At 44.5% G+C, this 24,218-nt stretch overlaps 11 protein-coding genes across 11 annotated transcripts; 4 read left to right on the forward strand and 7 right to left on the reverse strand.

Annotated features, from left to right (window-relative positions):
- The first annotated feature begins 7 nt into the window (after window positions 1–7).
- FA14DRAFT_160866 (uncharacterized protein) lies at window positions 8–572 on the forward strand. Its single transcript, XM_025498867.1, has one exon. It carries the CDS (start codon window positions 141–143, stop codon window positions 555–557), a length of 417 nt encoding a protein of 138 aa, XP_025356192.1. The 5' UTR covers window positions 8–140; the 3' UTR covers window positions 558–572.
- A 681-nt stretch (window positions 573–1,253) lies between these two features.
- Window positions 1,254–2,963, reverse strand: FA14DRAFT_122180 (putative GAP1-amino acid transport protein; the record flags this gene model as incomplete). The annotated part of the gene is made up of 1 exon (XM_025496508.1): window positions 1,254–2,963. The coding sequence occupies one exon, from the start codon at window positions 2,961–2,963 to the stop codon at window positions 1,254–1,256; it is 1,710 nt and encodes a 569-aa protein (XP_025356193.1).
- A 1,385-nt stretch (window positions 2,964–4,348) lies between these two features.
- On the reverse strand, window positions 4,349–6,280 carry FA14DRAFT_179259 (RNA-binding domain-containing protein; the record flags this gene model as incomplete). Its single annotated transcript, XM_025500911.1, has 1 exon — window positions 4,349–6,280. The coding sequence occupies one exon, from the start codon at window positions 6,278–6,280 to the stop codon at window positions 4,349–4,351; it is 1,932 nt and encodes a 643-aa protein (XP_025356194.1).
- A 1,142-nt stretch (window positions 6,281–7,422) lies between these two features.
- FA14DRAFT_172490 (uncharacterized protein) lies at window positions 7,423–8,644 on the forward strand. Its single transcript, XM_025500404.1, has one exon. It carries the CDS (start codon window positions 7,549–7,551, stop codon window positions 8,530–8,532), a length of 984 nt encoding a protein of 327 aa, XP_025356195.1. The 5' UTR covers window positions 7,423–7,548; the 3' UTR covers window positions 8,533–8,644.
- Window positions 8,645–8,720: 76 nt separating this feature from the next.
- FA14DRAFT_172491 (uncharacterized protein) lies at window positions 8,721–10,754 on the reverse strand. Its single transcript, XM_025500405.1, has one exon. The coding sequence runs from the start codon at window positions 10,373–10,375 to the stop codon at window positions 9,173–9,175; it is 1,203 nt and encodes a 400-aa protein (XP_025356196.1). The 5' UTR covers window positions 10,376–10,754; the 3' UTR covers window positions 8,721–9,172.
- A 167-nt stretch (window positions 10,755–10,921) lies between these two features.
- Window positions 10,922–13,821, forward strand: FA14DRAFT_167822 (WD40 repeat-like protein; the record flags this gene model as incomplete). Its single annotated transcript, XM_025500111.1, has 3 exons — window positions 10,922–12,213; window positions 13,616–13,631; window positions 13,785–13,821. The coding sequence occupies exons 1-3, from the start codon at window positions 10,962–10,964 to the stop codon at window positions 13,819–13,821; spliced, it is 1,305 nt and encodes a 434-aa protein (XP_025356197.1). The 5' UTR covers window positions 10,922–10,961.
- A 12-nt stretch (window positions 13,822–13,833) lies between these two features.
- Window positions 13,834–15,705, reverse strand: FA14DRAFT_172493 (DUF455-domain-containing protein). Its single transcript, XM_025500406.1, has 2 exons — window positions 14,365–15,705; window positions 13,834–14,180 (listed from the first exon to the last, which is right to left on the reverse strand). Exons 1-2 carry the CDS (start codon window positions 15,601–15,603, stop codon window positions 13,914–13,916), a joined length of 1,506 nt encoding a protein of 501 aa, XP_025356198.1. The 5' UTR covers window positions 15,604–15,705; the 3' UTR covers window positions 13,834–13,913.
- Window positions 15,706–15,805: 100 nt separating this feature from the next.
- On the forward strand, window positions 15,806–18,642 carry FA14DRAFT_48743 (AP-1 complex subunit gamma-1). Its single transcript, XM_025502412.1, has one exon. It carries the CDS (start codon window positions 15,907–15,909, stop codon window positions 18,595–18,597), a length of 2,691 nt encoding a protein of 896 aa, XP_025356199.1. The 5' UTR covers window positions 15,806–15,906; the 3' UTR covers window positions 18,598–18,642.
- FA14DRAFT_48744 (uncharacterized protein) lies at window positions 18,643–20,164 on the reverse strand. Its single transcript, XM_025502413.1, has one exon. It carries the CDS (start codon window positions 20,118–20,120, stop codon window positions 18,687–18,689), a length of 1,434 nt encoding a protein of 477 aa, XP_025356200.1. The 5' UTR covers window positions 20,121–20,164; the 3' UTR covers window positions 18,643–18,686.
- A 185-nt stretch (window positions 20,165–20,349) lies between these two features.
- On the reverse strand, window positions 20,350–21,658 carry FA14DRAFT_167825 (uncharacterized protein; the record flags this gene model as incomplete). Its single annotated transcript, XM_025500112.1, has 2 exons — window positions 20,350–20,850; window positions 20,902–21,658. 2 exons carry the CDS (start codon window positions 21,656–21,658, stop codon window positions 20,465–20,467), a joined length of 1,143 nt encoding a protein of 380 aa, XP_025356201.1. The 3' UTR covers window positions 20,350–20,464.
- Window positions 21,659–22,461: 803 nt separating this feature from the next.
- On the reverse strand, window positions 22,462–22,929 carry FA14DRAFT_179267 (uncharacterized protein; the record flags this gene model as incomplete). Its single annotated transcript, XM_025500912.1, has 1 exon — window positions 22,462–22,929. The coding sequence occupies one exon, from the start codon at window positions 22,927–22,929 to the stop codon at window positions 22,462–22,464; it is 468 nt and encodes a 155-aa protein (XP_025356202.1).
- Window positions 22,930–24,218: the final 1,289 nt, after the last annotated feature.

A 24,218-nucleotide genomic window follows, 5' to 3' on the forward strand; every position in this document is an offset into this window, starting at 1 on the left:
CGATCATCACAAAACCTCTACTACAACCCCGCTCAATCAACAAAATGTCTGATCAAGAACCTGTTCCAAAGCCAGAAGGGTGAGTATAGAACGAAAGAACAAATTAAGCCCAATCAAGCGATCGTGGTATGATTGCTTGAATGATCGATTGCATAGATTATTCGCCACCTTTTATTTTTACACAATCACTAACGCATTCCCACCCTTACCCAAATCGCAACAGCACTGAACAATTGAACATCAAAGTTAAAGATGCAGATGGAAATGAAGTCTTTTTCAAAGTCAAGAAACATACTCGTTTATCCAAATTGAAACGTGCATACGCAGAACGAATGGGCAAACCTGAAAATGCTGTTCGTTTCATTACTGCTGATGGTACTAGAATTGGTGATGATGATACAGCTGATACGGTGAGTGTGATTGTTGCGTTCTTGTTTGTGAGACTGGAATTTGACCCTAATCTCCCCCTCTCCTTCAGCTCGGATTGGAAGATCAAGATGAAATCGATGCAATGGTGGAACAATTGGGAGGTAACTAATCTTGTGCCTACGAGATAAGCTCGCCATACGGAGTTCGTGCGCGATATGACATCATATCCTGGTTGCCATCTCGTCCTCAATCTGATCCTTCTTGGCAAATAAGCACACTTTTCATATCCAATTCGCTCCGCTTCATTTCTTGATCGTCATCTCGCTTGTATTGTACGCTTTATACACTGATTCGTGTAAGCCAATTCCTTCAGTCTCAATAAAACACATATCACTACTGTTTCGCAAACTCTTAAAAGATGCAATTGATCTACATTTAAGGCACGATACATGATGTTAGTCAAAAGATGATTTTGCAAAAGAATATACAAAAGGAGGTGCGAGAGGTTATATTCTTAACTTAAATTGCGTGTTTGATTATTAAGCAATTGTGAATCCAACAAGTTGATTCAACCCAAACTAAGTCTTCCCGCATCACCTGTTCATACGCGCAAGTTTCACTCACTCATTTCTCATTCGTTCACGACCAAATGTTCGGCGCCGTGATCACATCCGTCATCTCATAAACAAACAACGCACAAATATGTCAGCACACACGTATTCACTTCTCTTTTTTACAACAATCAATCTCATTTTTATCATTTTACAGTATACTGTTTCGTTTGGTTTTCAAACAAAAGTTCGATCACTTCAAGCATCAGCGAAAGTCTTTTGGCGACCTACAGCAGGGCCCGGCTTAAGCGGTTCTGGACAAACATTGCGCCCTTAGATTATTGCATTGAAAATTTTCTTGAAGATTGGTTGTTGACGTGCTTCTTCACGTTCACGACGGAGAACTTCCAGTGGTACTGCCTGCATGCGTCCGGTGGTGATATCGATCTCATCCAAACGGACAAAAGATGTTCTCTTGAAAACCTTCCAAAAGATGAAAAAGACCAAGACAACAGGTGCAGCCAAGAAGGCCAAGAAGAAAGCGTTTACACGTTGACTCGGAGTTGCCAATTGTTCTTCTACAGATCCTGCACCGATAGGGAAAGCAGCAATGTAGAATTGGAGAATAATGACCAGAATATTGAAAGCAACACCAAAGATAGCACCTACTACTCCAACGGGCGATTTCCACGGTAACTCATCCACTGAATGTCCATTATACTTCCATGCTCGTCTAAATTGAATGTGACAAGCACAAATTGAACCCCAAGAGAAGATTGTTGATAAACCAGACAAGGCCAACAGCCAGTTGAAGACAACTGAAGATTCAGCAGCATAAATAACGAAAGCCAAACATCCCATGCACAAGGACAAGATCACGGCTGGCAGAGGACGACCTTGACGATCAATATATGCGAAGATTCTGGGAGCTTGACCTGCTTGAGCGAGGGAACACAACGTGCGACTAGCCCCGAAAACTGAACTGTTGCCGACCGAAAGGACACTGATCAAGATTACGGCGTTCATGATGCTCGGTAAGACCTTTATTTTGCCTATCTCGATGGCAATGACGAATGGCGACGCTCGTGCATCATAAGAACTTGTACCTTCAAGACGAGGATCGGTGTAAGGAACGATTAAAGTGATCAAGAATAAGGAAAGGATATAGAAGATCAAGATACGCCAGATGATTTGTTTAGCGGCCTTGGGGATCTCTTTGCGTGGATTTGCAGTCTCGGCTGCGGCAAGACCGATAAGTTCGGTGCCAGCAAATGCAAAACTGGCTGTCACAAAAACTGAGCTAAATCCTTTGAAACCATTGTTGAATGCTCCAGGGTTATGCCATGTGGTTGCGCCCAAATATTTGCCATTTGGTGCACAGCCACAGTCGATAACGATTGCAAGAATGATGAATCCAATTACGGTGATAATCTTGATCATTGATGCAAAGAATTCCCATTCACCATAACCGCGAACACCAAAAAGGTTGATAAAAGTAATCGCCAGTATGAATATGAGAATGTATACTCCTTTCGTCACATCATGTGATCCTGGCCAGAAATCTAGAACAATTGAAGCGGCGACCAGTTCCAAGGGCAAAACAACAAACCATTGCATCCAGTAGTTGTATCCCATTGCAAAACCCCAAGCAGGGTCAATGAAACGAGAAGAGTATGAAGCGAAAGAACCAGAAACGGGTAAGACGGCAGCCATTTCACCCAAAGACATAACAACACAATACAGCATGATACCGACCAAGATGAAATCAATCATCAGGAATCCTGGGCCACCCGATGATAGAACTCCTCCAGATCCGATGAATAAACCTGTTCCGATACTTCCACCAAATGCGATCATTTGCATGTGACGAGAGCCTAAGCGACGTTTCAGAGCAGTCTTTGAACCAGGAGTAGTTTGTCTGCCAACTTGTTCGGTTGCATAAGCATTCGTTTCATAATCATCCTCGCCGGAAGATTTCTCATCTTTCTCAACAGCGTTTGTTTCATTGTGTTGTGTACTTTGACCAGCCGTGTCCCTATCCATATCCTCAGCCGGCAAAAAGTCGGTAAAGAACTTTTTAACGAAACCCATGGTGATGAATATTCAGTGCACCGATGGTGTTTAAAGTGGAAGAGATGAAGACAAAATTGGGAGCAAGGATGCACTCCTTTGGGGGTTAAGAGTAATGAGGAGGGAGCAGATCGAAGAAAGGGGGTGGTAATTTATACATTTTCATATTTTGCTCTTCTTCCCTTTTAGGTGGGCTGATAAGGGGACTGCATCTGTCAATATTGAACGTCATGCAAAACGTAAGAGATAGCCGCATGGCATGCAATTTCCTCTCCTGTAATGCAGAGGTGCTGATTGTCAACAAGAAATTTCATGCAGGCACAAGACATCTTGAAGGAGCAGATTAGTGGTCGCCGCTGAATAGTAGAAAATAGTGTATTATCGTCTAGAAAAAGACTAAAATCGTACACATTTAGCCTGAATCTTAAAGCACTTTATCTGCCACAATCCGAGCGTAAATGCAATATTTTATTTGTGTTATCAGTCCTCATATGGTCTATCTACTGCCTTGCCATTTCTTGCTCACTCACTAAAGCTGTTATTCGGCGTACTCGCCGTGTTGCTGATGAAGTGGGGTATTTTCGCTTAGATAGGATTGGCTTATGTTTGACAGTTTTACGCTCTTCTTAGACTCGTATTGTTCGCGTTCCCGATGATAAGAACTTTATGCACTGCAACAGAGTATGCAAGTCAAATTTAAACAAACGCCATTATTCTTCACTCAAGCATGCGTGAGATATTCTTATTTTCCACGGACATACACAGCCCAAGTCTTGGTTGAACGCACGGCCAATTAATCGTAAGATCAGTTACGGGATGAGATAAGGTACCCGCTTTAAGTTTTACGCCCTTCCGCCACGCTCTCTTCTTGTTGATCAACCCGTCGGATGAACGGCTCAATTCCCACCGAATTGCCAAGTGTGTAAGTTAACTTGGCATGAATAGATGAGCTGCGGCATCTGGCTTGATTGATTGGCCAGATATACACTAGCGGATTGCATATCAACACACATGCATGTGAACACACCTATCAGGAGGGGAAAACAGGTCTCGCATTGGGAAGAATACGGAAGAGGCTTACAAAACAAGTAAAGATGGTGGTGATGAAAGCGAAGATAAGTGATTAAGAATGGATCGTACGAAATAGAAACATAACCGGCACAGCGATTGTTGAGCAATCAGCAACGAAAAAAAGATTGAAAGTTCCGTTGGTAAAAAAGGAAGATGCTTCATATATGCTTGTGCAATAAGTGGACTGAACAAAAGAAGAAAACGAAAAACTTGACCGAGCAACTGATACAGCAGGTGGTAAGAGGAAGAGGTGCACGATAGATGGTGTCGAAAAAGTTGAAGAATGCTTATTGAGCATTATTGGTTGCGTGCATGATGCGCATTGGGCTAGAGGTTTTCTCATGGCCAACTGGTGCCATCATTGCCATTGAAGGACGACTGTTGTTCTTTTCCACAACGTCACTTTGCAAAGAAAGAATAGCGGAGCCAGCAAGGTTCGTATGCTTATTGCCCCATGCATTACGATTACCAACAGAGCTTCCGTGAGTGTTTGACCAAATGCCGGCAGAATCACGATCACGAACCGATTCAGGCGTTTGCAAAGCAGTACTGCTCATGGAAATTGTGCTCTGCGGACTCAAACCATCTAATCCCAAGCTGTTAGTAGAAGCAACCGTTGACGAACTCCATGGACTATTTGAAGTGATGGGCGTACGAGAGATAACTGGATGTTCGCCAACACCAGCGGAAGGGTCCCTTTGGTGTTGATGGGTTGAACTGGCTTTTGCCGTTGGCACAAACGCATCTGCGAGCTTTTTTGCGTTGTCCGGATCTGGCTTGATCTCGATAGGACGACTGCCCGTATTGAGTTTGAAAAAGTCTGGAGGATTCTCACGGATTGGCCAATTTGGCATTTGAGATGGTTGCATACCAATTGAACCGACTGGGCCTTGACTAATTCGATTGCTAGCTGACCATGAAGGAGTGGGAAGCGAGCTGCGATTGTTGAAACGCAAAGGCATCAATGGTCCTGCGCTATTGCCATTTGGACCATCTCGACGTGACAATGGACTACTTGCTTGCAAAAAGGGATTCAAAGCACCTTGAGCGCTGGGAGGCTGATAGACATACTTGTGTGCAGTCAATCGACGACCTTCGATTACCTTGCCATTGATCGCCTCACAAACATTTGTTGCGGCCTGTTGAGTCGCAAAAGTCACAATACCAAAACCGCGGGAAGTACCATTTTCATCACGGCACAAGGTGGCTGCAGTAATGGCACCGTAATGTTCCAAAGCAGTACGAAAATCGTCATCGTCAATAATCGCAGCCGGATCCATGCCAGCGATAAAAATTGTGTATGGATCAACAACTGCACCGCCACCGTGTTGATCCGTTGCGTTATTGTGCAATGCATGCGGTGCTGCGACATTATGACCTTGACCAAAGTTCATCTGTTGGGAAAAATGATGGGTCAAGTTTGCCATCACGCTAGGATCAATAGCTGAGTCGCTTGGAATGCGTCTTGGTCCAGTATTGAAGCGATTGCGAGGCACATTGCGCTTGATTACAGGACGACCTGCATTTTGATCAAAAGGGCCACCACTGCGCTGCACGATTGCGTACGACACTTCGATCGGATAGCCATGCCACACGAAGCCGTTGAGTCCTTCGATCGCTTCTTTGGCTTCTTTGGGTGATGACATATCGATAAATCCTCTTCGACGAGCTTGTGCATCGAGCATTGCTAGGATTACGCAATGGACAACATTGCCGTATGAGGCGAATAGGGCAGTCAACTGATCAGGTGTTGCATCCAAGGGCAAGTTCAGTACATAGAGATTCTTGTGAGTCGGAGCTGAGTCCATTGGATAATGATTGTTGGCCACAACTTTACCCTGGCTGTTATTGCGATCAAACGGTCCAGAGAAATGGTTTGAAAGTGTTGGAAGATTGTTTGGGCGAGCTAGAGCCAAGGTGTTGTGCTTTTGGCCATTGGATTGATATGATTCCGGTGGATCTGCACGAACACGAACGTCAATACGGATACCCAAAGCATTAAAGCCGTTGAACTCCAATGCTTTCTTGGCTTGTTCAACTTCACCAAAGAGAAGGCTTGCAACGCCACCGCAATCTTCCATGGAGAAATGGACTGATTCGACAACACCTGCGGGTGCAAAGAGCATCTTTAACCAATTTTCGTTGGCCTCGCGTGGTAAGTTTGACACGGTGATCCATCTGGAGCGAGGAGAACGAGCAGAGTCGTACAATGAGTTCATCTTGTCGACAAGAGCAAGTGCGATGTTTTGATTTTCGATTTGCGCAGGTTGATCAGCAAAAAGAGTTGAAGTGGCTTTCAGCAGAGTTAGCCGTTTGCGTTCCGATCACAATGCAATGAAGAGGTTGCGTATAGAAAGCGCTGCAGGTAGTCTATCTAGTCTTCTCTCAAATGAGGAGTATAGCAGTGGGATTGCGGAGGATATCAGCTGGCTTTCGCTGACTGAGCGGAGGATGAATGCGGTAAATAGTGAAAATGAAAAGAATACGAAGAATCCACTGAAATGTTGTTGCGTTGAATCAACAACACAGCAAAGAACAATGATTGGGAATAGAGTTTGATCAAGAAAGGGGATATGAATGTGTGTGTGAATGTTTTTGTGTGCGTGCGAAGATGGAGGAGATGAATAAAAGTTTGGAGAAGGAAAGAAAGAATAGATTATCTTGCGTCGGTTCGTTAATTTTCATCTCAGTCACTTCCGCGTAGGAAGGGGAGGTGTACTGCCATCAAAGCAAGCAGGCCTTTAATCAAAGACTCAATTTCAGTGGACGTGTCCCGTTATTTTGACGCATGAAATGTGTAAAATTCACTCATCCATTGCAACAATTGTTAGGATTAATGCAAAAAATAAAAATTAACGTGAATTGTGCCATTGATGTTATTGATTGGATAAAGTCACATCTTTTGTCACATCATTTGTGTGTGTGTGATGATACGCCACAATTCATGTCTTGCGTAAAAGGCGTATTATGTATACTCCAAAGATCCGAAACGGGATTTGGAAGGAAGGAAAAAAACAAACAAATGAGGAGAGCGGCGCGTACAATATGCTTTCACTGGTAGACATGTGACAATGAATGATACACAAGGGTACTTTGATGCATTCAGATCCCTACTTCTCTCTCAGAAAGGAAGAGCGGATGATTAAGAGTACACTATCAGACGATAATCATATGCATCATGGTCACCGTGGTTGCTGCTGCTGCTGCTCATGACCAGGTATGCACGCCTCCACCGTATGTAGTCGAATAGCAGGCGTTTTACCTCTGCTGCTTAAGTCTCACGCGTGTACATACACCCTGTATTAAATTTTAGCGCCGGCGCCTCTTCTTTTGAAGAAACACATGCATAAAGCACTGGGCTGTGATATTTGGAGCATGTTCACTTTGGTAGCAAACGACCAGGATCATTCCAAGGGATCGCATACAATCAGTGACCTGATCAACCTTGGTTTCGCATTGAATCGGAATCAAATCGTATCCTTATCGAATGCAAAAAGATGAAGTCTCTTTACTCAATTCCACCAACATCATTATCAGCACTTGCAAGTACAAAAACATCATGACTGACATCGTAAAACGCATCAAAGATCAGATCAAATTGGCTGAATCTGCCCAATCACACTGGGATATCGCCCGACTCAACATCGAATTCAAATCGTTGGAGCCGGTAGTATCAGATATCAATAAACGTGTTCGTCCCACATTTGGTAAACCGATTGATGATTTGGATCTCTACGTTCTTGCAGGCGATGCAAATGTTGCTTATATCACGCTTTATGACACTATCATAGCTCAGCAAGACAAGATTCTAGCTTTGGAGCATGCCGAGAAGAAGCGGAACCGGATAAAGTCATCCAAACGTCGCATTCGTCCAAGTGAGACACCAATCCCCACTGTATCCGAGCACCCAGAGGTATCCATTGCCCCAAATAGCTCCGATAGCGAAGGGATCTCAATCGTCAAACGAACCTCCAAAGCTCCAAACAGCTCCGATAGCGAAGGGTACTCAACTGTCAAACAAACCTCCAATGGCACCATTAGTTCAAAAGGATCCCAAGCCACTTTGGACGCAGAAGTTGCCAAGGTTGTGAAACAAGTTAGCACAAAATTGCATTTTAAACGTGCATCTCCTTTGACTCCGAAAAAGCAATCAACCCCAAGTCTATCGGGCAAATATTTGGTAGGACCACCCGACTCCAATCAACCAAAGTTATGCTTTTGCCGCATTTTTAACAATAATGTCATGGTTCGAGTCGGAGGAGGCTGGGATCATTTATCCACGTACCTCAATAGGCATTTTGGTTATCTCGCCACTTCGCCGCCCGATAGCCCGTCGCAATCCAGGACAACAACTCCGGAAAGACATAGTCCAGATCACTCATTCAGATCGGAAGGAACCATGAGAGAACTCAGCATGAGCTTGAGTCCGGAATCAATCAAACAATTTCTACGTAAACAGGAAAGCTCGTGAGCTCTCTTCATGTCTACGTGAGCGAAAATTCATAGACTTCATTTGTACCATATATCATCATCATCATTCATTCATACATTATACTAGTAGCACAAATAAGATTCGTTCCATCTCAAATGTATGCGTGCAATACTAACGCGCTAAAAGTGTTGGTGTCTGAAAATTTTTCCCTCTTGTTCACTACCACGATTGGAAGTACATAATGCCGACTGAACGGGTGGAACTGATCGATGATGAAGGGGAGTTATCGCCAGCTTTTGCACTGGCGTTGACGAGTACCTTTATCCGTTTCTCAACTCAAGGCAAATCAGTCTACACAGAGGGAAAGTTCAAAGACGTTGATCAATTCATGAAAGCAAGGGAAAAGGATGAAAGTTTATCAAAATTAATCATTACGGAGGATGAATTGGATACGTTTACAAAAGCGGTAAATGAAGGGAAAACGATGTCAAAAGAAGAAAAGGATGAAGTACGAGAATATTTCGATGTGGATAAAGATGGAAATTTAACCTTGACAGGTTTTCTAGAGATGTATCATCTTCAATCGGGAGGCGAAGCGGATGAAACTTGGAAGGATCTTCATGCATTGGGATTCGATGATCAGCTGAAAGAAAAAGAAGAGAAATCATGATGGACACTTTCAATGACTGCCACTTCTCTTGCTGGATTTGACAGATCCGACGCTATGGCCGCTATGGGCAGGAGATGCAGCAACAGCACCAACGTGAGGGGAACTGGCAGCATGTGAAGAACTGCTAGAACTTGGTCTTGGAGGCGTAGTCGTTCCTTCCCGACGAAGAGAAGAGCGATCCACAGTAAGACTTTGAGTAGGATGTGAACCGCTATAATGAATGCTTTGCGCGCTAGAAGTAGGACCGGCAGCATGACCGCCACGAGAAGAAGAGCCAGCGATTTGTTCAACAGACGCTTGACTTTTTTGACGACCTGTAGGACTTGGGCTTCGACTACTTGCGGTATCATGCAACAGTTGCTGTTGAATCGATCCAGGCGAGCTTGCATATCCACGATAATCGTAACTTCGAGTATCGCTATGAGATTGATAAGAAGGAGGAGGATGACCAAACTTTTGCATATACACGTATTCATCTTCGAGAAGCATTGCGGTCGTTGGGGTGATGGTTGAACCAGAATGGCCTCGAGTATATTGAGTAGAAGAAGAAAGTACCAAGGGAGAATTTATAACCACTTTTTTCGTCCCGGAAATGCCTGGATCAATAGGAGGAGTACCATACCGTTTTCGCTTTGGGCTTTGAGGAGGTTCGCCTTTTGGGCTTCCACCAGCTTTTTGCTGTCTTGCAGAATCTGGTGTTGGGCTACGATCTTTGCGTTTTCTAGCAGAGTCTGGCGTTGGACTTCGCTGCCTCGAATTGCGTGGTGATGGAGTTCTTTTTTGACTGCCATATTCACCAATTCCAATCTTTCCAGATGTAGGATAATATTTGAGGGAATCAGAATAGGATGAAGACAAGGATGGCGTTAAAGAGTACTTGCGCTTTTCTTTGCCTTTGACCATTGCCTGTGATCCACTACTATGAGCCGAGGCTGAAGCTTCTTTGCCTTTGATCGCTGCATGTGATCCACCACTATGAGCCGAGGCTGAGGCTTTATTCAAGCTTCTCGTCGGTGATCCTGGCTGATGTTCTTTTTCCTCTCGAGGTGGTGAGAAATTCAAATCCGGCATAGGATTTCTGGGTGATCTTGGTTTTTTTGAACCTGATTCGTGAGAAGGACTTCCACTTCCTGTACTTTTGGTGCAACTTCCATGCTGTAAGAAGCAAGCTAAGAGGTAGACAAAGAGACAAGTAAGAATTTTGAAATTCATTTTGAACGATGAATGGGAAGGACGAAGCACGCAATTGAGAGAAATTGGATGTCGTATCTAGCATCTCACATCAACTTGCGTTGAGAATTTGCGTACAGAACGCAAACTCTCTCAACAGCCCCTCATCATACAGCCACCATGTCTGTTTTCAACATGAAGTATGGTAAATGATCCGTGCCCAGCCAAGTTGCTTACGATCAAATCAATCACGCTCACAAAATTGCGTGACAATGCCCCGTAGAGACGCAATGCCTCAATGAATACAATCCTTTCACCGCTTTTATGCAACGGCCACAAATGCCAATGTCATGGTGAAAATTCGAAGAGACTTAAACGTCTGCATTCCAGCTAATAAGATGTATTCGAGTGCCATTTTGAGTATTATACCATAAGTTTCGATCTCCAGAATCACGTTAGGTCCTGCCGAACCTCTTCTTGATAGATTTTTAGCGCTGACGCCCGATTTGACGGAATACGGCCTACGCGGCGCATTTAATCACGCCTAACATAAAAGTGCAGGTAGTTGCTAAACAATCCGCCATCCTTCTCTTGCCTCCTAATCTGATCATTCCTCATAATCAGGAAGATGACAGAAGCGGGGCCGAGCTCCGTTCAACCGCCTTTGAAGAAACAGCGATGGGCTCCTACAAAGCACTTGACTGAAGCTCCTCATCCGCCAGTCATCGATCATAGACAGGACGAAGAAGCAGCAGCACATCAAGCCGCTCAAGAAGCAGGATACGAAGGAAGGCGAGTACGAAAGTTTTTGCAACGGAGAACTGTGGATTACAATGATAGCTTTTATAGATGGAAGCTTCATCGAAATACCATCACATGCGTTCGTGATGATAGATTGGTTTGGCCGGGTGTGAATCATATCGTGGAATTATTACCGGCTGCTGCATATCGTTCATCAGCACAAGCCGTTACAACCAATTTAGTGCATTCATCCACAAATAAGATTCGTAATCCGGTCAACGTCATCCGTTGGACTCCCGAAGGAAGACGGCTGTTGACAGGGTCTTCAAGTGGTGAGTTTACCCTCTGGAACTCACTCACTTTCAATTTCGAAACAATCTTACAAGCGCACGATCATGCAATTCGTGCTATAGAATATACCAAATCAGGAGCATGGATTCTTTCTGCAGATCAAGGTGGACAAGTGAAGTATTTTCAATCAAATATGAATAATTTACAGGTCATTAATGCTCATCGGGAAGGCGTGAGAGGATTGAGTTTTTCTCCCGATGATAGCCGATTCGTTACAGGAAGTGATGATAGTACAATGAAAATTTGGGCTTTTGAAGAAGCACGTGAAGAATCAACGATAAAAGGACATGGTTGGGATGTAAAAGCGGTGGATTGGCATCCCTACAAAGGGTTAATCGTTTCGGGAAGCAAGGATAATTTGGTGAAATTTTGGGATCCACGATCAGGATCTACGTTGGCGACATATCATGGACATAAAGGGACCGTGCAAGCGGTAAAGTGGAGTTTAGATGGGAATCTCGTTGCGACGGCTTCTCGGGATCAGATCATTAAGCTGTACGATATACGATCGATGGCTGAATTACACTCATTGAAAGGCCATCCAAGTGATGTTTGTTCGGTAGATTGGCATCCTGAGCATCGCGATCTGCTCGTATCGGGCGGATCGGACGGATCTATGCTATTCTGGTCTTTGAATGCTTCCGATCCGAACCTTCCCGTCCATTCCATGCCAACGGCTCACGAATCGAATATTTGGTCCCTCAAATGGCATCCACTCGGCCATATCCTTGCCTCCGGTTCCAACGACCATTCAACGAGATTCTGGGAGAGAGCTCGACCGGAAGATGGTCGATTAGTGGCCGCAGGACACGATTCAGAAATGCAACAAGCGAATAAAATGCAAAGATGGAATAAAGCCGTTCGCGGCGATGACTTTGTTGAGAGTATTCCCGGTTTAGGATCATTCGCGCCTACTGTCGGAGGCTTCCCCTCTGGTGGCTGGGGTATGCAATGAGTAAGAACGGCGATGACGAGTTTGAACAGGTTCAACAACCGTCAACCGAGGCAAAGGAAGCACGTTGCGGGAATAAGCGTATGGATGACTGAAACTTCTAGAACGATATCGAGATTCATAATTGTTTTCGATTGGCGGTAAAGGAGGTGGCGCAAATGTTTGTGGTTGAAATTGCGCTTGAAATGTACTATTCCAATGTACCATAGAATTTGAGAATTGATCTGATTTATTCTCTGTTGTTTGTGCATCTTCGAATTCGAAATCTGATTCTGATGTTTCGGATTCTTCTTGTTGAGTTTCAGCTTTTGTTGAGCTGGATGATGGATTACGATGATGATGATGATGATGAGAATTGTGGTGGTGGTGATGGATTGGCTTTGATATTTTTGGCGTTGATGGACCTGGATCACTTGATTGTTGTTGTTGTTGTGTGCGTGGCAAAGAGCAAGGACCAGGTTCATATTTGCACTCATGACTTCTCCCACGCCTTTTGCATAACTCGCATGGTTGTTCGCCCGAACATTTTCGTTTAAATGCACGACAAGGATCGCATGCAACGGCAATTCTACCTCTTCCACCTCTTTGCGCGGCTTGTTGAAGTGGTGGCTTCTTGGTTGTTGGAGGCATTGATTGTTTACGTAAATCCGAGTAGATAGGTGGTAATGGAGGTGGTGTTGGTAAGCGGGAATGAGTTGTTGTTGGTAAAGAGTAAGGAAAGAAAGTTGCTTTTTGTTCAAAGTTGTTGGAAGAATACAAGAAATTCCTTTTGTCCCGCCCTTGATCGTTTGTACTCAGCAGTATTGCTGCTCTTCTCTCCCCTTTCGGACTTTGTTTTTCTTCTTTCCTCCTCTCATGCCAAGAAGACGGAGGCGACGGAATAAAATTATACGCCTCGGCGTTTGTGCGTGCGGTGCGGTGTTGCTCTTGTTGTTGTGATTGTTGTTGCTCTTTTTCTTTTTGTGATTGTCTTTTCCCCATCGAAGAAACTTCAAAAGGCGTAATCAAAGCTTCACCGAACGGAGGTTTACAAGAACTTCCGATTTCATCTCTTTCTGGCTGGAACTCTTCATTCAATCGTCTTTTTTTCCGTTCACTTTCGGTGATTTGATCAAGTTTCGTCATTTGATCATCATCTTTGACCGAACAATGACCGTTTTCACTCGAAATGCGAGCGTGTCCTTGTTCATCAACCATTTGCGCGCGCAAAGTGCAATCAATGCAATGATTTGTGGCAGTGTTGAAAGATAAGAGGTGTGATCATAAGATCAAATGACGAGAAGGTAATGTGTGATGGAACGACAAGGATCCACTTTCCCCTTTTTTCTTTTTGCCCCGTGTCGGGTAGGCGATCGAACCTTTCCGCCTTTTTTTTTCTCTCTGTTGAAGAAAATAAAATCAAAATAGGGATTCATTTCACGGACCGAAAGGTTCCGCAAATTAAGCAAGGAAAGCCGTCTTTTTTCTTACCCACACACCCTTTCTCATCAAGAAAGTGATATTATGCTACATTGATCGAACTATAGATACATGATTCTAACCCCCTGGAATTTCGGATCGCGCAACTCCAATAGGGCCTCCTGCCTTTTCACCCACCAAATCCTCATACCACTCTCGCGTTAGGCCTGCTTTTGATCGATCGTTGGCGTTGAATGGCCCTTTCAACTTTCCCGCAAAATGACGGCCAACGTTTTTACGAAAGACTTCGATCGGCGATTGCTCCGTTTCGTCACATAAATACGTTAACCAACGATGGCCCGCAGAGACGTGAGTGACTTCATCTAAATGAATAATTGTCAAGACCTGTAAGGATGTGTATATATGTGTCAGCAATATTGCTCAACTTCATTTATGCATTGGCAATCAGACATGATTTCATTACTCGACACATAGCATCCCTCCACGCGGGGACAAGATGCTACAATCCGTGCTTGACTCTATGAATGCTTTTGGCTCATCATTTTTAGGGAATTGCAATCGTACTCACCTCTACAGAATCCTTATCACCGGCATTATCGAACTTTTTGATCGTCAAAGGATTGGCATCCAAACCGCGTGCTTCATGAACAAGATGGATGATGCTCAATCGTGCATCCAAACTATGCATCGTTTCCGTTGCACTATCCCAAAGACCATGATGAACCGGTAAATCACCAAATCGAGCACCCATTTGATGCAGTCGGTTTTGCAAAAGCGAAAAGTGCTTTGCTTCATCTTCTGCCACTTTGACGAAATCAGAGAAGAACTGAACAGGTAAAGGGGAATTGCCTTCTTTTGCTTTAGCGTACAATTCGGGTGCTCTTGCAATGATGTCCCATGCCAAATCAATAGCCCATTGTTCAATATTGGCCAAAGAATGAAGCATAGCGATTCGACTTCTTTCACTTCCTCCTTTTCCTCGTCTGCCTTCTTGTCCAGGTCGGACTACTTTTGCATCGGATAAACGAGGAGGAACAGCGGGTGGCGTTTCACTCTCCTTTCTCAGCCATCTCGTCGAGTTTTCACTAGAATCCCGTCTCCCACCTCCTATGATCCTGCATTGACCTGAACGGAAAGCTCGTGCAGCTAAGCGGGTATAATGGACTTTTTCTCTTGGTTCTGGGGTGTTTAACACCAGAACAGCCCATTCGACGAGCGTTTTTGGAAGAGGTTCTGGGTCGGGTAAGGGTGCATCGGGGGCATCTGCAGAATGGTCTAGAGACACGTTCTGCATTGCTGTATGCAGTTCCTTTGCATGAACTTCGCGTCCTTGGGTTTGAGCTTCACTGACTGGGCGAACCTCGATCACATCCCAGCCTCCTTCGTTGGAAGGTTGTTGCACCCACACCTGGCCATCTGATCGTACTTCGACCGCAAATACACATGCTTTGAGACCGGTAGATGATTCGCCAGTACTCAAGGAAAAATCGTATTCATGCCAAGGACAAACGATCACTGCATCTTCAATATCCTCCTCTTCTTCCCCTTCAACGTCATAGATGCTTGCGTTTTCCAATGGTGCTCCTAAGTGAGGACAAACGGCTTCCATGCAATAAAATTGTGATGCATTTATCCCCAAATCCACACCTGATTGCGCCTCCTTTTGTACTTTGGGAAAGGAGAATAACAATAAAGAATGATACCGATTTGTGTTTGTTCGATTTCGTAGTGTGATATGATGACGAGCAGACTTTTGTCGTAGCTTATCCGCCGAGCCAATGGCAACGAACGGATCATTAACAGTCATTATGAAATGTTGATCATCGTTTTGCCTGATGACAACAAGAAGAAGGAATTCCCTCAAACGAAAATGAAGAAAAAACAATTTTACCCCTTCACGTGTTGCTAGCCGTGCACAATTGGCGCACGGCGCACAGGCAGACAGGCACACTCACTATCTTATATATTCTCACTCACTGTAGAAGAGTGTATGCGTATTGCTGGAATCCATGTTTGAGGCCGTCGGCTTGCAAACAACACCATCACACCTATCACCTTGGCATTCTGACAGCAAAAGTAGCAGCTACTTCACCCCTCACCGGAACCCAAAATGGCCTCCTTCTTCCAGAAACAACAGCAGGTGGCCGCTTTGGATCCCCGTTTGGGTGGTCTTTTGGCCAGCGCAGGTTTGTATAATCTCAAATCGCTGATAAAAGCCATTCGATCATGCAAAACATTAGCAGAAGAAAGAAGTTTGATTCAAAAAGAATCTGCTGCAATTCGTACATCATTCAAACAAGCAGATCCATTCAGCTTATACAACAATATCTCAAAATTGCTCTATATACACATGTTGGGTTATCCTGCCCATTTTGGTCAAATCGAATGTTTGAAATTGGTTGCAACTCCTCGTTTCATCGATAAACGATTGGGATATACAGGAATCATGTTGCTACTCGATGAAAATACCGAAGTATTGACCCTTGTCACGAATGGTCTCAAGAACGATATGGAACATAGCAACATGTACGTCGTCGGTTTGGCTTTGTGTACCTTTGCCAATATTGCATCGGAAGAAATGTCAAGAGACTTGTGCAATGAAGTAGAACGATTGATGGGAAGCTCAAATAGCTACGTACGCAGAAAAGCAGCACTCTGTGCTATGCGAATCGTTCGAAAAGTCCCTGATCTTCTTGAACGCTTTATTGAAAGGACAAAGATTTTGTTGACCGACAAAAACCATGGTGTTTTGCTCTGCGGTGTAACATTGGCCATCGAAATCTGTCAGCAAGACGATGAAGCTTTGGATCAATTCAGACAGGATGTTCCTCTTCTAGTCCGCCATCTCAAAGCGCTTGTTGCAACGGGGTACTCGCCTGAGCATGACGTATCCGGCATAACCGATCCTTTCTTGCAAGTTAAAATTCTACGTTTGCTCCGCTTGTTGGGAAGAAATGATCCAGCTGCAAGTGAGGCAATGAATGATGTGTTGGCTCAAGTTGCAACAAATACAGAAGCAAGCAAGAACGTTGGAAATAGTATTCTATACGAGACTGTTTTGACAATCTTGGAGATTGAGGCGGAGAATGGATTGCGGGTCATGGCTATCAACATCTTGGGTAAATTCTTGGGAAATCGGGACAACAATATCAGATATGTTGCATTGAACACACTAAACAAAGTCGTCACCATGGACACAAATGCCGTCCAAAGACATCGTAACATCATCATTGATTGTCTCCGCGATGGAGATATCTCAATCCGAAGACGTGCACTAGAACTCAGCTATGCACTCATCAATGAAAGCAACGTTCGCATTCTAATCAGAGAGCTGTTGGCATTTTTGGAAGTGAGCGACAACGAATTCAAGCTCGGTCTCACGACACAAATTTGCTTGGCAGCCGAAAAATTCGCCCCGAACAGAAGATGGCACATTGACACCGTTCTTCGTGTACTCAAAGTGGCAGGCAATTACGTAAGAGAAGAGGTGTTGAGTGCCTTTATCCGATTGGTTTGTCATACACCCGAACTACAGCTATACACAACTCAACGTCTCTTTGCCGCCCTACATCGCGATTTCAGTCAAGAAAGTCTAACGTTGGCAAGCGTCTGGGTAATTGGAGAGTTTGGAGAGGTCTTGGTGGGAGGTGGAAGCTTTGAAGATGAGGATCTAGTGAGACAAGTGCAACCGAAGGAGATTGTGGATCTGTTGTCAAACGTATTGGATTCCCCATACGCGAACTCACACATTCGTCAGTGGGTACTCACTTCCATGGCCAAATTGCACGTACGTCTAGCGGGTGACAGTGCTTCACAGAACCTCATCACGCAATTGCTACATCGATATGAAACAACTGTGGACGTTGAATTGCAACAGAGATCTGTTGAGTTTTCAGCATTGCTGGGCAGAAGTGATTTGCGTGATGGCGTTTTAGAACCAATGCCGCCACCAGAAATCAAGGCAACCGTAATTGGAACAGTGAGCGAGAAACGAGCAGTCGGAAGTACAAGACGGGACAAAGATGCACTTTTGGACCTGATGGGCGACGATCCAGGCTCATCTGCAGCCAATGGATCTACTTCCGTGAATGGAAGAGGAGCAGGTAATGCACAAACAACACAAGATCTGCTAGCGGATATCTTTGGCGGAATGGGCGATGAGACCGTCACTTCACCCACGCCGGCAAATGGATCTGCTCAACAATCTTCCAAATCCTCTGTGCAGGATATCATGGGCTTGTTTGGAAATGATTCTGCGCCTGCCTCTGCACCGGCTGCATCAGGCAATGCATTTGCTGGATTATCCTCCCCTCCTCCACAATCTTCCTCCAATCAATCTGGTTTGGATGGTTTGGACATGCTGGGACTGGGATCACCTTCATCTGCTGCACCATCAAGACCGGCAGCCGCTTCGCCACCCCCAGCTGCAGCAGCACCTCCATCATCTACAGCCAAGGCATACACAGCATACGACAAGAATGGGCTCAAAATCACACTCACTCCTTCCGTCAATCCAGGAAGGACGGAAATCGTCAACATTACTGCCAAATTCGAAGCAACAGCGGGACAGCAGGTTCAAGGCGTAAATTTCCAAGCAGCCGTTCCAAAGAGTCAAAAGCTACAAATGCTAGCAATCTCCAACGCAAATGTTTCCCCATCATCACAAGAAACACAACAAATGCGTGTCATGACACCTAAAGGAGCACAAGTTCGTTTACGATTACGAATCGGATTCACAACCGCTTCCGGTCAAACGGTTCAAGATCAAGTAGATTTCGCTGATTTCCCTGTTTTATCATGAACATGTAGTACTTTATGCATTAACATATTGAAGAAAAGGGGAAATACATATGAGTGACGATCCTGAATTGTTGTATTACATCCTACCAATTAACGCTCCTGTAAAAATCCGTGAAGATCCCAAGGTGGTAGTGTCTTTCCAGCCTTTTTTGCTCGTTCAATGTTGGAGGGATTCACGCCTGTAGAGACGGCCGTTGAAACGCCTCCCTCGAATCCATCCGATCCAACAACAGAGCCACTTGAGAAAATCCAATGATTAGCCGGTAAGATCACTTTCTCGTTCGCCAACGTTTGCCAACAAAACGTTGTTTGTCGAACGGCCGATTCGATCAAAGGTTGCGAAGGTTTTCCTGTTCGCAGCATGATTGCACTATTAATTTGTTCTGCAAGTGCAACCCGTCTACTTTGATCCAAATATTTCGCAACTGGACTTTTGAGTAAATCTCTATAAGCCAACATGCTCGTAACACTTTCCAATTCTTTCAAATACATCGCACGCCAATATGCCGGTAACTTTTGCACATCTGCCCATAAAACTTGTGCGCCTTGCAAAGCCCCCATCAGATTAGGATCATTTGCAGCTGAAGAGCCTCCATTACTGTTCATACTTGCACTCATTCCATTTCCTGATGTGATCGAACCTGCCGATGAAACCGAAGAAGGTGCTGGCGAAGCTGAACGAGAGATGGCAGCAGCTGCGATTCCAGGTGTATTCGATACGACTGAATGCATATTTGGCATAGCAGAAGTGCCTTGATGGGAGTTGATCGTGGGTATAGTTTGGGTCAATGACGTGGTAGAGTTCACTGATGCAGCTCGAACGCATTCGATGAATGATTGAATCTGAAGATTGAGTGACAAATGTGCTGGATCCAATGATGTGGGATTTGCAGGTAAGATCCTCTCCACATCTGAGCTATTCTTCTTTCCGTTGCTTTCTTTCTCTTGTGTTGATTTGCCAATTATACTCGGATCCTGTGCAGATCCATTCAAAACTGTTGGAAAGTACTTATTGCAAAGCTCTACTGCTTGTTTGACACGACCATTAACGATGCAATCTTTGATCGCCTTTCGTGCTTTGATGCTACGAATATCTTCAGCTGACAGCTCCTCGTTTCCGTTTGTGCCTTCCTTCAACAGTTCGCTTGGAGCCTTTTCTGTGCTAGTATCTCCTGCCAAAGATAAAAGCCCGTCAACCTCTACTTCCATTGATGAATCATCATGTGATAATGGAGGTGCGGATAGAGGATGAGCAGATGAATTGCCGTTTTGACGAGAAGATGATCGTGAGTGGCCACTCTTTCCGTTTGATGACTGCACCCTACTTTTTGAAGGTCCAGCTTCATCTCCATTGGCTATTTGAGTTGAAGATGAGATACCATCATCTGCAAATGCTTGTGCTGTATCAACGTAACAATGATGAATCAAATAATTCAGTACCAATTTACGCATAGCCGTTGGTGCTGTGATTTCAGAAACGGAATCTTCAATCTCTTTCGGTGGACCGGAGTCATGACCGGTCATGTTGAATATAGTAGAAGTGCTTGGTTGATGATGATGATGGTGAAAGTAACATGGAAATGTTTTGTAATCTTTATCACACCCAACCGGTTGCATAACATTGTTGTACTTTTGTGCACGACAACAGTATAAAAACGCCAATTATGCACCTCTACGCGGTAATTTAATCCCCCAATCCGCGCTTGAGCCTTTTTCCGCGTTTCTTTATGATGATAAGAGGTGACGATCAAATGTAGTGAAATAATGTCCATTAGCCCGTACAGATCGCGATGAATTATTATAAACGTACAAAGATGAACTACATTTACAGAGGACGATAAAGAGAAAAAAAAATGGGGAAAAACTTTTTAAAATGGCCTCGATCCGCCGTTATAATATCCATTTTGACCATTTGGCATGGGCATTTGTTGTTGCATCTGTGGTGGCATTGGTCTTTGCATTTGCTGTTGCTGATGCATTTGTGGCGGCATCTGTCCTGGCATTTGACCGGGCATCGGTGATCTAGCACCTGGTCCTCCCATTGGTGATCGAAAGCCAGAACCTCCCATTGGTGATGCAGGCGAATTGGGCCCTCTTTCGTAAGGACTTGGTTGTCTTTGTGGTCCTTGACCGTTCATGCCGGGTGGATACATAGAACGAGGCTGTCCTTGTTGCGTGTTCAAATGAGGAGGAAGTTGCCTTTGTTGTGGTTGTTGAGGCATAGGCATTCGTTGTTGTTGCGCCGCTTGTTGTCCTTGTCGGAAAGGAGCAGGAGCGTTACCCTTCGTTTGACGAATTTGCATACCTGGAACACCATTTCCTTGCGGTCTGCTAGAGGGAACAGAGCGTTTATTGACTCCATTCACTGATCCACCACCAGATGCTTTCTCAGCAGCTTTAATGATCTCCTCATCCAATAAATTCAAAGCTGCACACAAAACGATCCATTCCACCATATCCTCATTCCCTTCTCCCAATGTTTGCCAAACAGCTTTCTCTTCTTCACTTTTACCCGTTATAGAAACTCTTGTTCCACCTCCACCACCGGTAGCAGAATTCTTTTGAATCTTTCCAAATTCAATTCGCTTAGGTGGAATAAGATGTCCGGCATAGGTAAAGTAGAACATTGTCCAGAAAGTTGCATTGGGATTTGGCTTGGAGATTTGGAAAAGAGGTTGTTCATTTCCTGGGGCGTCTGGATTGGGCAATGTCAATTTGTACACGGGTGCATGAATACCAGTGTTTGTGATGGACCATTTCAAATTTCTAGAAGCTTCACAACGAACAGTTTTGTCTCTACTTGGATCGGAGGAATGACTTGAATCTGACATATTTCCTGGACCGCCTGGGCCACGAGAACCTTGAGGAGGGACCATCTTTGCAACACACAAATCACCTTGTGGAGATGGTGTGAGCAAATAGGTCTCTTGGTTGAATGATGTGTGGATATACGAGTATAAAACATGGTGAGGATTGTTCACCGGTGTGACGATCAAAGTTGGTAAATGATTTGGTACTGGCGGATGGTTTGGAGAAGTGAAGACGGAGTAGATTGCGGACATTGTTGCTGTAATGAGATCGAGACGAGCGTGTTGGAATGAAAGTAGCGAATGTGGTTGGAAAGGGTGCCAATTGAGAGCCGGATGCGATGCAAAAGAGGAAGTATAAAATGTGTGTGTGTGTGTGTGTGTGTATCGCCTTTCTCTCTCTCAACGATATCAACCGTAATCTTTTGTGTGATTATTCTCTATCGGTGAATAATAATCGAGAAGCTGGGGAAAGGAGCAGGAAGTGATGGGGGTGGTTCGGCAACCCACACGCAAAAAAGGTTTTCCATAGAAAGTACTTTGAGACGCCCAGAAAACAAGGGCAAAAGGCATAATTTTCATTTAAGCACGATATCAGTCTTTTGATATCCTGTCAAGATGCTTTTTTTCTTTTTCGATTTATAAATACCAATCTTCATACATACGCGTCCAACTGTGCTTGTGCGTGTGTGTGTGCCTTTTCCATTCAGCCCTTCTAGTCAAAGACGTAAGCGGCTTAGGCATGATTTCACCCAATTCACCCCTTTTTATTTAGCAGGCGTATTAATTTCTGCAATTCCGGTGCCGTCGTTACGCGTGGGCTGCGCGTGTGCCAATGAAGAATGAGCTGCGTTGAACTGCGCCCTCTGTTTTAGGCATCAAATATGCATGGAATACTTCTATGCGGAAAATTTCAAGTTAAATATAGCCACGCCGATTGTCTTCCTTTTGCTTATTGCCGATACGCACTTGCTAACAATTAATGCCTTTACCATCTTGGCAGGAAGGGGTATGATAAAATACATTACATAGTAGTAGAATACAAAAAAAAACACAAGTCACTCTAAACGTGATGCAAGGATTTCACGGTGACGTTTCTCGTTGATAAGATTACCAACAACTGAATATCCTCGAGGCGCTTTATACGATTCTTTGCCTCCCCAACTAACAAATTCATTCTTTTCATTGACCCAAATCGCATCCTCGTCAGCCTTCACTGGATGAAACTGGTTGTTGGATAGTGGTTGCCATCCTCCTCCATCGAGTCTACGCACATTCTCTACATGAACCAATTCCTTCACTGCCAATACCATACCCGCAATATCAGCTCTCTTGGGCCTGTAGATGCTCTGTAAACGTTTACGCAATCCCATCGATTCGAGAACCTTTCTGGTATGAGAGGGCATACCAATAGCAGATCTTCTCAACGTGATACGGTAATGCGTTGTGTTTCCAGTGGATACTGTGGCATTGGTCTCTGATGCAAGTGTTGAATTCCATCGAAGTCCTTGTACCTGTGACAGCATTCTTTGGCCGAATGGCACTCTTTTCAGTAGAAAAGACATATTCTGAAAGGGAAGGAACATATGAAAAAGATTAATACACTTGTTCATTCTATGCATCCCAAGGCTGTCATCAGCTTGACCTGTTTTCGACCTAGCACATCGCGGCACCGTTTCGTCCTATCTACTTCTCCTAATCGTACATCCCTAAACTCAACCCATGCATTCGGAGCGCAAAGGGCTCAACAGATGCATTTGTGGGGAATTCGGAGGCGTACTTTCGACAGAAACAGACCCATGCATAGCACAGACGAACGAAAAAGCACGCAGACCGACACGCTCACGACGGCTCTTCCTGGGCTAATGGTACGTTGTCCCGTGGGACGCTCATCATTGGTTGACAGCCAATCGTGCGGGTAGAAGGGATGACGGAAAAAGACACTTACGGATTGTGTTGTTTGTTAGACTATTCCTCTATTAGAATTGTTCAGATGAAAAAGAGGTCAGCAAAGATTGCTCACAATCTCTTCAAAAAGTTTCTCGCAATTATACCCCTCAGACTTCCAAGGAAGGTCGACAAACCCTCATCAGGCCAAGGCAGGCTACGACCAACAGTCAATACAAACGACTAGGCGATCACAGCCACTGGCCAAGCGGCGCTCTTGCTTGCACAAGAGGGTTCGTACCGATGACCACGTCAAAAGACGTTGGACTGCTCTCATTTAAGTCTCTTGTCCGTCAGGAGCCACTTTATGCCCCACCGCAAAATGCAATGCCAAATGGGCCCTAGAGTGGAAACTGCGAATTGGCTGGATACCAGATTTTTCATCGTCGGAGTATGCAGAGAAGAGATGACTTTGAGAGGATACGTACCGGAATGGTTGTGGTTATCTGTAGATGAAAAGCATTACTGTCAGCACAAAGATTCAAAAGAACAACGTGAAATCAGACGAAGATGTGCTGGCATGCACAAAAGAATGAAAAAGTTGCACGATAGCGAATCGAGCTGTCCTTGTCGTCTCGGCATGGTCGTATAGGCCGGGGAAAGGAGGAGAAAATCATCACAGAAAGCAAGAAGTTGAAGAGTGATACTCACATAGTGTTCATGACATAGGGTGATCGAAAGATGGGAGTGAGAAGAGGATTGATTGAGTAACGCGCGTGTGTGGTATAATTTTCCACTTTTGACATTTTAGCCGAACTCTTTTTTTCTCCTTCTCAACACACGTGTAGTTGGCTTAAAAGCAAAGAGATCAACACACGTGATACTACAACACTGAATGTCCTCCTCATGCACGGGCCGATAGAGTGCT

This window comes from Meira miltonrushii, assembly GCF_003144205.1.
Source record: "Meira miltonrushii strain MCA 3882 unplaced genomic scaffold FA14scaffold_2, whole genome shotgun sequence".
In the NCBI taxonomy this organism is placed as follows: domain Eukaryota; kingdom Fungi; phylum Basidiomycota; class Exobasidiomycetes; order Exobasidiales; family Brachybasidiaceae; genus Meira; species Meira miltonrushii.

What these genes read in the sequence shown, in the direction of transcription:
- FA14DRAFT_172491 (XM_025500405.1), bottom strand. Translation starts at nt 10,375, where the DNA reads ATGAATTTCAAAATTCTTACTTGTCTCTTTGTCTACCTCTTAGCTTGC.
- FA14DRAFT_160866 (XM_025498867.1), top strand. Translation starts at nt 141, where the DNA reads ATGATCGATTGCATAGATTATTCGCCACCTTTTATTTTTACACAATCA.
- FA14DRAFT_48744 (XM_025502413.1), bottom strand. Translation starts at nt 20,120, where the DNA reads ATGACCGGTCATGACTCCGGTCCACCGAAAGAGATTGAAGATTCCGTT.
- FA14DRAFT_172493 (XM_025500406.1), bottom strand. Translation starts at nt 15,603, where the DNA reads ATGACTGTTAATGATCCGTTCGTTGCCATTGGCTCGGCGGATAAGCTA. An exon ending in GTGATAAGGATTCTGTAGAG is followed by an intron (nt 14,181 to 14,364) that starts GTGAGTACGATT and finishes ACATCCTTACAG; the next exon opens with GTCTTGACAATTATTCATTT.
- FA14DRAFT_48743 (XM_025502412.1), top strand. Translation starts at nt 15,907, where the DNA reads ATGGCCTCCTTCTTCCAGAAACAACAGCAGGTGGCCGCTTTGGATCCC.
- FA14DRAFT_172490 (XM_025500404.1), top strand. Translation starts at nt 7,549, where the DNA reads ATGCAAAAAGATGAAGTCTCTTTACTCAATTCCACCAACATCATTATC.